The sequence below is a fragment of the Diadema antillarum genome, unplaced genomic scaffold (assembly GCF_040938485.1).
Source record: "Diadema antillarum isolate AM-2024a unplaced genomic scaffold, OU_Dant_1.0 seq00000455_RagTag, whole genome shotgun sequence".
Taxonomy (NCBI): domain Eukaryota; kingdom Metazoa; phylum Echinodermata; class Echinoidea; order Diadematoida; family Diadematidae; genus Diadema; species Diadema antillarum.
In genome coordinates, this window is record NW_027271427.1 from 1,016,297 (window position 1) to 1,034,384 (window position 18,088).

The 18,088-nt window shown below is 39.3% G+C and overlaps 1 protein-coding gene across 1 annotated transcript; it reads right to left on the bottom strand.

The window, feature by feature from the left end:
* Nucleotides 1-277: 277 nt before the first annotated feature.
* Nucleotides 278-17,030, bottom strand: LOC139732921 (beta-lactamase domain-containing protein 2-like). The gene is made up of 8 exons (XM_071643758.1): nucleotides 16,731-17,030; nucleotides 15,692-15,855; nucleotides 11,848-11,984; nucleotides 9,906-10,137; nucleotides 9,541-9,731; nucleotides 8,118-8,201; nucleotides 1,292-1,459; nucleotides 278-463 (listed from the first exon to the last, which is right to left on the bottom strand). The coding sequence occupies exons 1-8, from the start codon at nucleotides 16,871-16,873 to the stop codon at nucleotides 278-280; spliced, it is 1,305 nt and encodes a 434-aa protein (XP_071499859.1). The 5' UTR covers nucleotides 16,874-17,030.
* Between the last annotated feature and the right edge of the window lie 1,058 nt (nucleotides 17,031-18,088).

Here is an 18,088-nt window from a genome sequence, read left to right on the forward strand (position 1 = left end):
AATCTTGTTTTTGTTTGTTTAGAATTGTTTAAGAGAAATTCGTCCTACAGATTAAGGCCACTTGATTTCCTTAGGATGTTCACAAAGAAATGGGTTTACGTAGTTAGTACTTATGAACGTTTTCTTTAAGATAAGTTGTCTCCAATATTGCATTTAGGTTGGCTAATTATTACGCTGTGAAATATTTCAATTATTATGAATGGAATATGTACAAAACAGCTTGATCAGTTTAAGAAAAAAAGAAAGTATTGTTTGTGTAAACTGTAAAAATGAGAAATTACTGATTTTCAAGTTTTTGAACACATCTGTAAAGACTCTGAACGAGCTGGTTAGACCGAGGATCTTCACCCAGAAGGTATGGAAGCATGGTGCTACTGAGGTAGGCGAATCCAACCTGATGCCCCGGGTCTGCACAGCCGTGTTGTCCGCCAGCTCCTGGGTGCCCAAACATTATCACTCCGTCCTACAAAAAGAAGAATAAATCAGGCTAGTCTATGCGAGAAATCAGTAAAACTCATTATAGGTATTACAATCGCAGGTATTAATCCGATCCTGGATGTACGGTTAGAAATAATTATGAAATAATAGTTCTTACACGTATACATTATGTTCATTAAATTTGCTATAGCTATCGACATACATACAGTCTTTGTAACCAGAATGTTCTTGTGTACTCCATGGAGAACAAATAGGCTACTCAAGGTGTTTGCCAATACCTCTCGTAATCAGGTTCCAGATTCAGTTGATATTCCTATATCCATGAACATAATAAACACTAAACTTCTTTTTAAAAAACACTCATTTGTGATATCCGCATCTCCAAAGCACAATGTTTTAGCTTTATTCCCTGTATATCAATCGAACGTGATTACAGAGAATATAATGAGTACCAAATAATACAAAAACATAATTATGACATTCTATTAAGACCTTCTGAATACATGTGTTTTGTAATTCTTATCCCATTTCTCTATCTTATCAAATACCAGCGCTGAGGGCCTTGATACGGTATGCACAATGGCCATCTGAGACAGTTGTCCACCTGAAGGCTAACCTACATTATTAAAGCTGAAGTATGTCCCAACTTTGACGAACCAATGTGCGGAAAATCGTAGAAAATAATGTAAATGATATATATATATATATATATATAATCGAAATAGATAAGGCGTATATATTACTAAACGGTCGAAAAATTAAGTCACTCTGGGGGACATTACGTTCAAGCATGAAACTAGTAATAAATAGCATAAGTCATTTGCTATACAATACGAACTGATTGACCACTCACAACAAACTTATCAATTTTGATCATCCCGCGACTGAAGGAGAGAGGAATACCAAGAGTTCTGTCGACAGAAGGAGGTTCGAAATTCAGAAAATCGTTGATTCTCTCCTTCGACAGCAGAGTTTTGTTAGTAACTGGGTCTATGCCACCAGATGAAAGTATTCCATAGAGCTGAAAACAAAACGTCATGACATTGACATAATTATACACATCACTATGTGTTTAGATTCAACACGTTCAAAGCTTGTAATGGAGCAGATATGAGATTTGTTACAAGATGTGATAGCGCCATCTACGGCACACAGTTGTTAGCAGCACAGCCATGAGCTGAGAGAAGTTTGCCTGAGAATAAAGCCTCTGTTTAAAGAACTTGAAATTACAGAACTTGATTTATTATCATCTGTTGAGTAGCCTACAGAGTGAATGTGGGTGAAGAAGGTGAAAACCAACATGGTGTCAGGAGTGAAGTGACTTTTGTTCTCTCTCTCAGGCCGTTTGTAATTGTGTCGTCCAGCTGCTGGTCGTGGACATAGTGGTCCCACCGTATATGAACATGTGTATGCTTCCAGTACAAGATTCAGCGGGACTGTCTGCAGTGGTGCTGTGCACAGTATGTCGCCATCGGTAATCCTCCCGTCCTGTTTCGCTCGCGATCGCGATTCGTTCCGTATGTTTTCGGTACGCGTGTATGAAGCTGGTCAAGCTGTTCTGACAGTCGCGACGCGATCATGTTTGTACCGATGGAATGCTCTGTTTCAGTGAGCGATTGATATGAATTTTACCATTCTAGAGACTTTGGACTTAGTGTGAAAACCTAATAATACTTTATTGGTAGAGTAATACTAATGTCTGTAAATGTCTAACTCAGAGTGATATTATTCTATGCCTATGTATGGATATGGTCTTGTTATCTGGCTATTTAAGCTTATATTTTGTGTGTTTAAAATATAATTAATAGCCCGAGTCTGTCATGTGTTATGTGTAGATCTCTGGAATATTTTTACCAGGATTTACAATTAGATGTCCTGAAACTTCATTATCGCGTAACAAAGTTGAGTCGTACTCTTAGTCTCATGGTCGTACTCTTATAGCTCATGTGCATACATGTAGGAGTCAGTACATGCAAATACTTTTATTTTAGCTAAAAGTTGTAATTTGTATGGGATTTTGTCTCACACAGTGAGAATGTACATTGTATATTTTGTACAATGACATTGTAGACTTGAGCTATTTATGACTGAGCCTGAAATTGAGTTAGGATAAAGGAATATCAGTAACTTTAGTTTAACTTTAGTTGGTTGTACTGCTCATGTACACAATAATTGTAATACATTTGTGAGTAATTACTGTGAGGTGGTTTTGTTTATACAGAACAATGTCTAACACTCAAGAAGCCAGTGGTTCTGCAGATTCTGCACCTGGTCATGAACGTGGTACAGGTTCACGGTTTGTTAAGAGTAATGTCCCTCTTCCACATGCACTCTCCCTTCATGGAGACGTAAAGGAAAATTGGTCTGTTTTTAAGCAATTGTGGGACAATTATGAAATCATAACTGGCTTGGAACATGAATCTGATAGGCTCAGAATTGCACATTTCATGACGGCTATTGGCCCAGATGCAGTCAAAGTGCAAAATGGATTTGCATTTTCTTGTGATGATGACAAAAAGAATTTCGCTGTTGTACTCAAATTATGGGATGAATATTGTAATGGTAGAACAAATGTAACGTATGAGCGTTATAGGTTCAATGTGTGTTCACAAAAGAAAGATGAATCCTTTCAGAATTACTACATTCGTTTGCGTAGTCTAGCAACCACATGTGAGTATGGGAAGCTCACTGATGAGCTAATCAAGGACAGAATTGTGGTTGGCATTACAGATGAGAATGTCCGCAAAAGATTGCTTCAGGAACAAAATTTGACTTTACAGTCATGCCTTGATATTTGTAGAGCTCATGAATCTTCAAAGGCGCAGTCCCAGGCCATGTCTAGTGAGTCGATAGCAAATGTGAAAGCGACCCAAAAGCCCGGGAAGAAAAGTGCTCAAAAACCCAGACATGGGGAAGGCCATTGCAAATTTTGCGGATACACTCATGTACTCAAAAGGGACATGTGTCCTGCTTTTGGTAAAACTTGCAATAAGTGTAAAGGTCAAAATCACTTTGCCAGTAAATGCAAGGTTGCTGTTCATGGAAAAAAGAAATATGGTAAACACAAAGAAAGTGTGAAAGCACTACATGGTGACAGTGACACAGACACTGAGTCAGATGAAAGTGTCATGTCGGTTGAGACAGATAGTCAGCACAAGTACAAGAAGAAAATCATGGGTAGATTTTCAATCAAAGGAAAGAAAATACAGATGCAAATTGACTGTGGTGCAACTGTAAACATTCTTCCAAAGAAATGTGTACCTGATAATGTGCAAATTGAGCAAAGTCCAAGACAGCTCAATCTCTATGGTAATGGTGCAAGCATTGTAGCAGAGGGTACATGTAAAGTCTTGCTAAAAAACCCCAAGAACCACAGAAAATATGAGGTTGAATTTGTTGTTGTAGACCAAGACTGTGTCCCTCTGATAGGGTCTGAAACTGCACAACTCATGAAGTTGATCAAGGTCAAGTATGAGAATATTGCAATAGTGCAGGGTACTGATAGCCATTCACCAATGGTTCACTCTAAAAGTGAAGTCTTAGAGTCTTACAAAGATGTGTTCAAAGGTCTAGGTAAGATGCCTGGAAAAGTGCATCTAAAGACAGATAGTAGTGTTGATCCGGTCATTATGCCCCCTAGACGTGTGCCCATAGCGGTCAAAGAAAAATTGAAGCATGAACTAGATAGGCTTGAAAACATGGCTGTTATCGCCAAGGTAACTGAGCCCACTGAATGGGTGTCTAGTTTGGTAGCAGTCCAAAAGCCCAGTGGAAAAATCAGGGTTTGCATTGACCCACAACACTTAAATCGTGCACTACAGAGGGGTCACTATCCACTTCCTGTGTTAGAAGATGTGTTACCTATGCTAGGCAATGTGAAAGTCTTTACAAAGACTGATTGTAAAGAAGGTTTTCTACAGTGTGAGTTAGATGAGGAGTCATCCTATCTCACAACATTTCAAACCCCATGGGGTAGATTCCGATGGAAAAGGATGCCCTTCGGCATTAGTCCTGCCCCGGAGATATTTCAGTGTCATTTGGATCAAAATTTGGAAGGTCTTCCGGGTATGTACAAAATCGCAGATGACATACTGATCGTAGGACGTGGTGACACAATGGAGGAAGCGAACGCAGATCATGACCACAATTTGAGCATGTTCCTTGACAGGTGTCGCGAACGCGGAATCAGGCTGAATCCTGATAAATTTGACTTCAAGCAAGACGAGGTCAAGTTCATGGGTCACATTCTCGCAAGTGATGGTTTGAAAGTAGACCCAGCGAAAGTTGCTGCAATCGCGAATATGCCTGTACCTGACAATGTTGAAGCACTGCAACGTTTTGTCGGAATGGTCAAATATCTCGCGAAGTTTCTCCCGTCATTGTCCGACTTGAGCGAACCACTGCGCCGCCTCACCCATAAAAACTTTGAATGGAAATGGGACACAGAGCAGCAGGCAGCGTTCGACATGATCAAGCACAAAGTTTGTGAAGCCCCAGTACTGAAATACTTTGATCCAAAATGTCCGACAGAAGGCCAGGGTGATGCATCTCAGAATGGCCTCGGTTTTGTTCTTCTTCAAAATGGACATCCTGTGGCGTATGCTAGTCGCGCTCTTACGCCAGCAGAACAACGGTACTCTCAGATCGAGAAGGAGTTACTCGCACAGGTCTTCGGCCTTGAAAGACATCACGAGTTTGTCTATGGTCGTCAAATTACCCTTTGGACAGACCACAAGCCCCTTGTAGCAATCACGCAAAAACCACTCGCTACAGCTCCAAAGAGGTTACAGAGACTTCTTCTACGACTGAATCGCTACTCAGTCAAGATCCAATACATGCCTGGACCACAGCTCTATGTCGCGGACACGTTATCCCGAGCATACATCAATGACACTCAACGATCTGTGACCGAGGCAGAGATTGAGAGCATTCATCTCATTGAGGGACTGAGAATTTCAGACGCAACAAAACGCGAAATTCAGCAGATGACTGCCGCAGACAGCACGCTTCAAACTGTCATACAGTACATAAGCGAAGGGTGGCCTTCTTCTATCGCTGCATGCGCAATAGACGCTCGCCCGTACTACGGCATACGACATGAAATGACAATGGACGATGGTATAGTCTTCAAAGGCTTAAGATGTGTCATTCCTCGTGCCATGAGAACGAAAATCAGAGACAAACTGCATGCCGCACATACCGGTATTGAGAGCACACTTAAACGCGCACGAGAGTGTGTATATTGGCCATCTATCACGGCAGATCTGAAGGACTTCATCGCGAAATGTGACATTTGCAATGAAATGCCTAGTGCCCAGCAGAAAGAGACACTCCATCCTCATCAAATCCCTAACCGCCCATGGGAGAAAGTAGGATGTGATATCTTTGAAGTAGACGGTGATAGTTTCTTGTGCACAGTTGACTACTTCTCAGATTATTTTGAAGTGGACAAACTTACCAAGAAAGATGGTAGTGCCATCATAGGTCGTCTGAAACGGCACTTTGCTACACATGGCATTCCAGATTGCGTTCATAGTGACAATGGACCCCCTTTCAATTCAAAGGAATTCGCTGATTTTGCGCAATCCTATGGTTTTGAACTGTCCAAGAGCTCCCCAGAATTTCCTCAAAGCAACGGCAAAGTTGAAGCTGCCGTAAAAATCGCAAAAAGACTTGTGAAGCGGTCAAAGCGTGACCACGGAGATTTCTATCTCAGTGTACTCATCTGGAGAAATACCCCAACCGCGAGTATGGACAGTTCGCCTGCGCAGAGGTTGTTTGGACGCCGCACTAAAAACAATCTTCCTATGGCCGCGAAACTCCTCAAACCAAAGATTGTCGAGGATGTGAAAACGCGAAAACAAGCGTCCCAAAATCGGCAAGCAAAGTACTACAATGCCACCGCGAAAGATTTGGAACCATTGAAGGAGGGAGATGTTGTGCGAATACAACCCAAGAAAAAGCATGTCACTTGGGAGAAAGCGAGGGTAGTTGAGCAAGTTTCGCACAGATCGTACATTGTTGAAACTGAGCAAGGCGTTCGACGTCGCAGAAACCGGAGACACCTTCGAAAAACCGCGGAGCGATATAAACGCGAAAGTGAAATCGTGCCATCTTCGCTAATTCCACAGCCAGTCCAAACGCGAAGTGAAGCGAACAGGAATAGCGTAGAAAGAGCGAGAAGTACAAGCGTTGTACAAGTCATGCCTGAAAATGTACAAGCTCCAGGCCTGACTCGCAGAAGCTCGCGAAACAAACGCTCACCAACATACCTCAAAGACTATATTTGGTCAAAGTGAGTTAAATGAAAAAATAAACAAAAGAAAGAAGGAAAGAAAAAAGTGAAAAGTAAAATCAGTTTGTTTTCAAGATTTTACTTGAAATTATGGAGTATCAGTTATAAACATGTTCAATTTATGATACTGGAGACAAGTACAGTTTTGCCTATAATTTTTGGAAGTAATTAGAAGTGCCCAGTGCAGTTATTTTAATTATAGGTACTACTGCACATGTTGATATATGATGTCATTCTTCAAAGATATGAAGCTTTATGATTACAAAGCAAAGTTTGAAGTTTAAGTTTACCAGGTTGTTATAAAGTCACCATCCCACTGTCATCTATACTTCCGGTTTTATGAGAACTAATTTACATGCTTTCACACTATACAGATATACTTTGATATCTAATGTTTCTTTGGAATTGCAAGTGGTTTAAAGCAATTTTTTTAATTTGTCGTAATAGTTATAGAACGATGTTCTTGTCTGTTCAAAAAAGGAAAGGTGTTACAAGATGTGATAGCGCCATCTACGGCACACAGTTGTTAGCAGCACAGCCATGAGCTGAGAGAAGTTTGCCTGAGAATAAAGCCTCTGTTTAAAGAACTTGAAATTACAGAACTTGATTTATTATCATCTGTTGAGTAGCCTACAGAGTGAATGTGGGTGAAGAAGGTGAAAACCAACAAGATTCATATACATTGTATAGTTGAGTCACTCGATCAAATCAATACCCACCTACTATAAGTCTGAGTTTTACCTTGCGAGTGCAAGTGGAGAAGCTTAAGGTACACAATATTAGGTAAATCGTAGTAGAAGCATCAAAACTTGATAGACAGGTGGTGTTAATGAGACATAGAGGTTGGTTATGATTTTACATTTCCTGACATGATTTCGCGTTCAGTGCTAAATTATGTCTGCTTTTGATAGAACTTGCTCTCTCTATTCGCTCGTTCTATTTTTCTTTTTATTCGCTTTGGAGAATGTTTGTCAAATACCGCAGGCATGACAGGGATTAGTATCGGACCCCGGCAATCCTGAATGAATATTGTGCGTTCTTTCCCGTTGTAATCAACATGAAGCATTCTTAAAAAGTGCAAACATTCCATCAAGACTAGTGATAATTTTAGCAGGGAATCTAGTGTATCGAAAATCAGCTTGCCAAATCACGGCAAAGCGCAAATAACACCATGCAAGCAGTAGATAACGATCGCAGATTTGGAATACATCCTGAAGGCTTCACTTAACGAATCTCTTATAGGCATTATGTGTTTTTGACTACCATCTAATATAAATGATAATCATTATCATAATTAGCAGGAGGATATGGTTATCAATCCCCTTATCATTTTCATGCCAACATTATAGTGATAATGATTACAGTCATTAGTCGCCATCGTTACCTTTGCAAGACCAGCCGCAGACCCGATCCCATTTACTGACGGCAACTCGATGGCTCTGTAGGCGGGATCGTTAAAGACTCCCAACTGTCCAAAACAACACAAACATGTATTATGAAATCAGGTGGCAATGATGTACAGAAGAGTGTGTGTGGGTAGAAATGCACACTTTGTGGAATTATAGTTAGGCGCACCTCTCCAGAGTTGGTATTATATGCAAATTACTTTCTTCATACTTTAAAAGTTGACGGAAAGATTAATTTTCTTATTGTGGCCAAAGTGCAAGGCTAACGTGGAACACCTTCTATGTATATAAGTCAACAGAACAGTACATGTTTCACTGATTTGAGAAAGATATCAATTGGTATGTACACGTTGTATTCACATTGTACGCAACTGTTTTGAGTAATTGAGACCTTTGGTAGCACAATACCCTACTGCAAATGACACATTGTCCCACAGTGTGTTCAGAATGTTTTTCATATTGTCGGATGCGTGAAAACTCTCGAATTTAGTAGTGTGAAGATCATTTCACATTGTGGTCTCGTTTTTCACACTGTGTTCACATAGTAATGTTCTGTTTCACACTGTGACTTGATGATCCACAATGTATTCGCAATGTTAAAACGCTCGAATTTAACAATGTGAAGAGATTTCACACTGTGTCCACACAGTGTTCTCACACTGTGTTTCACATAGTGTTTCACGTTGTGGGACACCGTGTTCTTTCCAGCACGGCTATTCTGCACAAAAAGAGAGATTGACGGAAGAACAAGCTGTAAAAATACGAAGTTTCCTCAGGAGAGATGGGGCTGCCTAATATAAGTTTGTGATAGTAAACCACTCCTAGCCTTTGGTGTAATTGTGACATGAATGCCCAATTCAGATTTCTGAAATATAATTTTGTTTTTTCGTAACTTGCAATACGGTCTGTCATCAAGTTTTTGAGAACAGAAGAATGGAGTGAGAAAACTGACAAAAAAGAGTGATGTCTATACCTAACGATGGCAGACAGCGCTTGTAAACAAATCGCAAATCCTTGACCTTCCCTACTGAGAAGAACACTGTCCCACAGTGTGCTCACAGTGTGCTCACAGTGTGCTCACATAGTCGACTATGTCAAAACACTCGAATCTAACAGAGTGAAGATGATTTCACAGTGTTTTTTTTTCTCAGAGTGTTCACATAGTAACGCTTTGTTTCACACTTATTGATGACTCACATTGTGTTCAAACTGTTAATACGCTCGAATTTAACTGTGAAAAGAGATTTCACACTCTGTTCACACTGTGTATCTCACACTGTGGGCACTGTGTTCTTTCCATTAGGGTTTGCAATAATATATGTGTGTATGCTTGAATGTGTGTGTGTGTGTGTGTGTGCCTTCTGCAAATTTATGCTTGCATTCTACATTCTTCCCACTCACATCTTCCATTTCGTTTGCATTACTCATCATATTTCCAATGGCGTTCGAGTTTATCATATGAAGTATAGTTTGTCTTCCAGCCGGGGTCTGTATACTGTCCAGGAATTGTAAGAACATCGGGCGACGGTCGACGAGAAGACGGGCTACACGGTGGTTGCTTTTGAATGGAAGACCGATGTGGAAATCTATGCCTGCAAGAAAATTATAATTTCATTTTCGGATTTACGAACCTTCGGAATAACGAATAACACGAGAAAAATGTTAACGATCACCTCTAAGTAAAGAGAATTTGTGTGTTTCAGAATAACGAACCTTCGGAATAACAAGCAATTTGACTGACTGAACGTGTTATCAATGGACATTACCGAAAGGCTCTGCTATCTCCTCCTTGAAAAACTGTCCCAGAGTTCGATGTTGAGGGTCAACTCGCCGCAAAAGCTCATTGGCTAGTGGTCCAAATGTGAAACCATGGTAACCATGGGTGTGGCCATCATACTCCCATTGTGGCTCTGTCCTTGCCATGAGTTCTCCCGCCTTGGCAACGTCTTGTAGCAAGTCCAGGCTCAAACCAGGTGGTGCGGATACGGCAAGCCCCGCCTGAAAGGTGAGTAAAATTACTTCAATCATAGGTCAATCACTAATTTCTTACATGCTATCTTTTTTTTTAATCATCCACGTAAGAATCGGTTAAATCATTAGAATGTGATAGCAAGATTAATGCGACCTACCTTTTACAATCTAAGGCCCTGTTTCATGAAGCTGTTCATAAAGTTGTGCATCACTTTACAAACGAGTGGAATATGAAGTGCCAATATTATTATGCGTACCCATTTTCCCCTTCCGCCTTAACAAAGTACGACTGTAGGCCTGCAAATATGTCAATACACCTACTTCATCTATAACAACATTGCGGCAAAATCACATCAACTAAAAACATGTGTTAACATGTAGGAATAATCATTCTCATCTGCAAATTTCAACATCAGCTACTGAAATCAACAATGATTAGGAAACACGCTTGACTTGCCATATTCTAGTCGTTCGTAAATTTGTGCGTAACTTTAAGAACAGCTTTATGAAAAGGGACCCAGTTGGCCTAGTATTTTCAATTGCATAATCATTTAATTACATTTGTGTGTGTGTGTTTCAAAAATATGATTGCGTAGTACTATCAAGCTTATAAATTTTTCAGTATGTAAATGTTTACCCTTTTACATCGTATATCCTGCAGATAAAAACAGGAACTATAGGAAACTTGATTGTTTCCTAAAGCTCCAGCTTTGGACACTGCCTGGAGGGAGACGTGCCCAAATACGCAGCATTCTTTCTTTCGCTCCTTTAATTTGTTCGGATTTTAGTTTGTTTGATTGCTTGCTTGCTTGCTTGCTTGCTTGCTTGCTTGTATTGGGAAACGGGATACTTATGCAAGACAATTTTCAGTTAAATGCACTGAAAATGTTTTCTTCCGTTTAGTGTAAAGATAATCTTTTGTCCGTCAAGGAACCTTAGTACAAGAAAAAGACCGCTGACCCCCACCCCTACTTAAAGAAATATAGCATAAAATCAAAATACACTACAACATGCTACTCTATCCTGTGACACACGTGACGGGAGTTAAATGTTTCAGCAGGTTAGGAGTAAATGTTTCTGATCATAAGGGTACCATCAACATGGGTACGTTACATTGTATGTGGACACTAGATTTTGAATTAAGACCATCCAAAAATTAGTGTTAGAAGAATAAGTCAAATTGTATAAGCACAATAACTGACGATGACGTTGTCATCACCTTACAATTATTGTCCATTGATCTTGCAAAAACAAACAAACAAATAAACAAACAAACAAACAAATAAACAAACAAACAAACAATCCAGACGAACCTAATTCTCCTGCCATAAAAAAAAATTAAAAGAAAGCGGTATTCCTGACTGAATACCATCAAAGATCAATCAAGTATAGTAGAATTTGAGACTGGGTCCTAATTACTGTACGTGTGAAAAAAAAATTGATATTTCATGAATTTTGTTTATGAACCATAATATACAAGTTTGTGGTGATCTTGACAACATCAACCCACTAGTTTGCATATTCATAATTATGGACTGTTGGAGAAATTGTTTTAGAAAATTTATAGAACTTAATTACTTCATAACTTCTCTAATTTTCATTCGATTGTGATAAAATTCTCACTGTTAGGCTTATACAATATTAATCCTTATACGACTAACTGTTAAGTGCTCAGAAATTTCTGTGACGTATTTTTTATCAGGCCCTTCAGGCATACAAAAAAAAAGGTTTAATGACCTTATGCTCCATCATGTCTTTGACGGTAACCTTCTCTTTGCCCTTCTGTGCGAATTCCGGCCAGTAGTGGGCGACTGGTTTGTTGTAGTCCAGCAAACCTCGATCTACGAGCATGGCAATGCACACTGACGCAACTCCTACATCGGGGGAAAGACAACAAGGGAAACGTGGATTTAAGAAACAACCTCTTTGACTACTATTGATAAAGATGGGTCATGTCCAGTGATTAAATGAAGGCAACGTGATCAAATACTGCGCCTTTACGTGTAAACAAAACATAATATAAAAAATAAGAGGTCTATTTTTCTTTTTGTTTGCAGTAAAAACAACAAGAAAGAGTATAACGAGAACGATGAGAGTACTTTGTACGTACAGCAATAGGTCATGGGGAGCACTCTTTGCTTCTCTCCTGAAATGTTCTGCAGTTTTTCTTGCTATATAGGTAAGAACACACATACACCCCCCCCCCCCAAAAAAAAAATAATAATAATAAATAAGATTATTTGTATCGTTTGACGTCTGTTATGTTGGTAAATCTCAACGGAATATTTCCAAACCAAGTTTCTTCCGATTTCCAAATCCTGTCAGAAAGTTTGATGACAGGTTTCCCATAATCATTATGCATGGGTATTGTATGGCCTATAACGTGTACAATTTACGATTATTGTGATTCTATGTTATTCAGGTATTAAAGGTATACAATAAAAAGACACACAAAGATACATTACTATATACAAAGTAAACATGAACAAAACAGAAAACAATCAAACTTGATTGTGGGAATCCCAGGAGAAGCAGTGCTTATAGATAGGGGCCCCAGTAATGCTTAAATATCAATATACTTGTAAAACAAACAAGCAAAAGAATCAATATGCATTTCAAGTTTGTACATTTTGGTTTGGTGGGACTGGGAAAGGGAAAAAACAGCATGCATTTATATATATATATATATATATATATATATATATGTATATATATATATATATGTGGCTGCCTCACTTAACACGAGTTGCTAAGTGAGGAGTTTCGGTCGAGTTCGAAGAACGATAGCACTCCAACAGAATTTATTCCGAACAGAGAGATATGAATTTGCGAAAACGAATTTATTGGAATCCAAATCTCCCATGTAGAAGTAGAGTAGATAAAATACTGCAAGAAGAATAGAACAAATAAAGCGAACATTTAGTATACTAATCAACAAACAATATTACAAGGAAAACAAATTCATAACAACGACTAAGTGCGTATGATATTAAAGAATAGTGCTTAAGAATAACTCTCCTTATACTAAGGTCAACGGATGTGCATTCACTGAACATAACAGATATAAAACAACCAAATCAAACCCACATGTACATACATGTATCCGTATAGTGAAATGTAGATTATTTCTTAAGCCTTAGATATTACTGAGCATCACACAAATGCAATTCATAAAATGATTAAACAAGTACAGCTCTATCTGTTTTTACTAGACTGTTAATCTAAATACACACATGCGAACATATTATTCCAACAATGAATATGACCTTTAGACTACCATTTGAGTTACTAAACTCAGAGAAATAAAAGGAAACAGAATTACAGAAAGTAACTAGCAATAACATGAAAATCTTAACCTTTGTAATGAACTCAGAGTTGATGAGAAATTAAGCATAGTTATTCAGCCTACAATGTACATTAATCTTATACTTGTAAGAACTAATTTCAGTTATAACTCTGAGCAAGAGAGCTTCCAAGAATTAAGTCCAGAAATACTGAAATGGTTTTGGTTATCGAAATTACTAAATACAAGTCACCTTATACTGAAATAAAGAACTGTTCTTACCAATTGGAGGCTTTGAACTGTTGAAACTGGTTTCGGAACGAGGGAACGAACTTCGAAGATACGAGATACGAGATACGAGGTACTAGATATGAGATGCTTTCTCAACGATGATCGAACATGATACTGACTAGTTTGGCTTTCTTGCTGGCTTTCTAAGCCCAAGATGTTGCAAAAGCTAACTTAGTTCCCACGCCAAGGCTACCAGCAGAAGTTGGGTTCAAACAATAGGGGTCTACACAATTTAAAAGGGGGCTTTGTTGTGTGCTTGGGAGGTTAAGTTTATGACTAAGATAGGGCCCAAGCGTCCAACTCCTATACATAATAGAGGCTGGACAGACATAGAAATTAACAATAGGGGCTGTGGGGGCAGTGCTGCAAGCTTCATATTAAATGCCAAGTTGCAGGTATACAGGTGTATGTAAGATACATGTGTATGTAACTGTATACCAGCTATGTACAAAATTGTCACCATGAGTTATATCACAGTACACAAGTTGCATCCAGAATACTTCTGAGCAATAAATACACACAAAATAGCGATGAAATGGAATGAGAACTCATATCTCTTCACTGCATACTGCTGCAGTGACAATATATATATATTTATTTATATATATATATATATATATATATATATATATTTATGAAACAAGGTGAGTATGATTGGAAAGTTGGGAGTATTTAAGCGATAAATGTACTATAGACGTAGTGCTCGCAAGCAATGATTTTCATTCATGTGAGTATAAAGTATGAGTAGTATGACAATAGATTTGTCAATTTTCCCTCGGAAGGAGCATGTTAAAGTATGGTAAACGAGACATTGAAAACAAGAAAATCAAATAAAAGAAGGTGTCAAAGCAGAGGGAATTGCCTCCTTAAACAGATTTTTAATGTGACATTTTAAAAGATATTCGCGCCACTGAGAAATCGAGAGTTAAAACTGACTGATTTGCTTCACTGATATTCGCTCCGGAACGCCGTCTTTTTCGAGCCCTAAAATATGACGTCACGAAATGAACAAAACCCTTAACGAGTGCAGCGGGACATCGAGGCCTCCATTCATACAGCACGCATTTCTTGGTGAGCGGATGCAATATCTGGCCTGTCTTTAGTCTCCTCTGCTTTCTCGGCTGAGACATTAGAACGTCCAGTTTTTACCTTATATTGTGCGGAAAGACTTTGAGTTTGACATCGAGAGTGAATTGAGTGATGACCGTGACAATGACACTGATAGTGACAGTGGCAAAGTCTGGGTGGTAGAAGAAGTGAGGGAGAGGCGACGGATAATTAGTATGGAAGGCCGCTGCGGACACAACTCGTTTGAGGCATACATGGAAACGGGCACACTGCCTCTCCATACATATGCCCCAAACGAACCACGTCCGCAACGGTCCTCCTAAAACGGAGCCCACTGTGTGGATGGAGTGGTAGCACAGCGCACATTTCGTGACGTCATAATTTTGGTCACCAAAATTTCGCCGTCATATCGGGTTTAGGTGGTCTAAAAAGGGTCTCAAAACACCATCTCTCCATCGTTCTGGAGACGTTCTTACCTTCTGAAAGTTAATTATCCATATTCCTAGAGACTTCAGCTTTCCAGAAATGTATAAATCACCTTGTTTTTGAATATCGTCCTTTTTTTCTCGTTCACCATACTTTAGAGGACAATCTTTTAAATCGCGATAAAATAGAACTATGCTTTACGTCTTCTGGAAGAGCATTCCATAGTTTGGGAAATTTTACTTGGAATGAGTTCAGGGCTAATGTTGTGCGTACCTTTGGTTGTCGCAGTGAATTTCTCTGACGGGTATGAATACAAATGAACAGAGCTATTAATACGAATAAATCATTCAACACAGTTGTCATTGGAAATAATCCAACATGAAGCATATACATGAAAATTAGAGAATTAAATGTATTGAATCAGTAATACACGAAGCTGAAGCTTATTGATTGAAAACTATACACCAATCATTTTTGCAGCCATTTCATATTTTAAAAAAAAATGGAATTCACCTTTCGTTGATGAGAAGAAAATGGAGATGGTGTCTTGCCGCCATTTCTGCTTGCTCTCATAATCTGCGAATCCACCCCAAATGTCGACGACTTTCTTCCCCCGATGATAGGCAGCAAATGCCGCTCCTCCTGTACGGGGATCTCGACCACTCTCAAAATTTGCTCTGTGTCAAAGATAGAACAAGAGTTATTTCATTTGAAGATTATAAATATGAATTAAAAGATCAACTCCGAATATGATCCAGAACTAACTCTGTTCCTTATCCATTCACATATGATATCTGTGTTTCAGTTTTTGCTTAATTCCTTCTGCTGTTAACGATTTCTTCTTCTGTAATTACACACTGATCCCTTTTCCCTTATCTTGGGCATATCTTGTATATACTAAAGCCGATGCTAAGGAGGCATGTTGTGATATCATCTTTGTTCGAGTGTACCCGGAATCGGGTTGAAAAGTGTCGATTTAGCCCGTGTTCCGGGAACACCGTATCAGATTGCAACCATTTTTAGCTATTCAAAGCCATGTAATTGACCCGACTTCCAATATAGTGTCAGATCGAGATAGGTCTCAAAACATGCTGGTCCGTGAAAGAAGTAGACTGATATATTTTTAATGTATTTTTTTTTTATTTCTTTCTATGACATGTTTAGGCCCTACAATATAACCGACACTATACATGCTAACTGTGACATGTAACCCACAATATTATTTTAAACCGATATCCACTCAGTTTTCGCTTATCTTTGGTTATAGAGAAATCAGTTTTCGTACTACCATATATCTTTACGAGGAGAATGGATACTGCTGACGTTGCTTCATCATGTAACAGAGAATCCGAACAAAATAACCTGTATTTGGTTTGCATTAACTGGTAGATATATGTTAACCCGCTCCCTACGCCTACGGGAACCTGGTAGCCTGTGTATTAAGTCTATGGGGGTTTAGAATTCAATATGGAACTGGTCACACTTATGATCTGAGTGAATAAGGCCTTTTTAAACAGGAAGCCATATGAATACACTTTTAACGACGACTCACCTGAATGCCTCTAGGACGTCTTCGAATCCAGGAGCTACATAACCCTCTATGATGACAGGTGGTGGAGTCTGAAAGAATCTTGGCAGGAACACCACCAAGACGGCTGTCACACCCATAAGGGCAGCATTCTTCATCAGCGCCATGATTACAGTATTACTTGGCAGAGTTAACTTCCCTCCTTGGGAGAATAATTTTGAGTCAGCTAGTATACGACCAAGTATGAATGAGAATAGAGTGCCAGGCCCATGCCATGTCTTATCGTTTGATTAAAGAACAGGTTGTTTGCACTGCAGCGGAATCGGCTTGATTGTTTTGCAAAAGGATTTATGCTAACTTATGCAAAGTATTTACCCGGAAGGGGGAGGCACGCATATCGCATCGACCTACCAGACTCTGTAATACCCGGGCCCTTTACGCACGTAAGTGCGATACACGAATGTTGTGCCTCGCGCTAGCTGAGTCTGCTCATGAATGCTTCCTGTAATCATTGGTAATGCGTACAGGCGGCGATCCGGGAGACGGGGGGCGGGGGTAGATGGGAGCAAGTCCCCCCCCCCCCCCCCCCCTCCCCCCCCCCCGAATTTTTCTAGGACTTTCTGCCCCTCCTCCATCCCTTCCCCCTTTGATCTTTTTAAAATTATATTCTTTTTATAGCATTTTTGATGGATTTTGTGTGATCATGGAAACATGTTCAAAATGGCGTAAAAGAATGAAAATTTTCCATAATATATTCCACCAGTGGTGTACAACAAATCGATCATTTTTTTAATTCTGAAAATGCAAAAGCTTCCTGGCTTACATGGAAGGGAAGAAACATCGAAACATTCTATCCCGTACAGTCCCTCCCCTCCACCTCCATAAACTTACGAAACATAACAATATAGGTTTCTTGGTCAATTTTATACTTTTGTCATTCGAATTTAAGAATGTGCATTCAAATTCACACGGTATACGCAAGCAAAAATATTCGAGCATTCAAATTCAGAATCCGAGCAATCATTTTCATTGATGGGAGCTCTAGTTATTTCCTTTCCGTCAAATCAAATTCACGCATGCATGTGCATTCACTGTCTAAATGCGAGCATTATATTTCCTATTTGTGCATTCAATTTAACGCGATAATCGCAGTGAGCTTGTTTGGGGAGTTCCATTTCATTTTCAGTACCAGTACCAATGAGAGGGAAACACGTACCCCCCCCCCCCCCCCTCTTTTCGCTTCCACAAACACAACGTTGCAATAACACGCACGTGCGAATCAAGAGGTGACAGATTCCATGAATTAGCCATTCAATTTGCATCTCAATATTCAGTTTTCTAACTTTCTTATTTCATAGATTGCAGATATGCCACCGAAATGT

Coding starts and splice junctions, on each gene's coding strand:
- LOC139732921 (XM_071643758.1), bottom strand. CDS start 16,873: ATGGCGCTGATGAAGAATGCTGCCCTTATGGGTGTGACAGCCGTCTTG. Junction 15,856..16,730: donor GACGTCCTAGAGGCATTCAG/GTGAGTCGTCGT, acceptor TCTTTGACACAG/AGCAAATTTTGAGAGTGGTC. Junction 8,202..9,540: donor ATGCAAACGAAATGGAAGAT/GTGAGTGGGAAG, acceptor TGTTTTGGACAG/TTGGGAGTCTTTAACGATCC.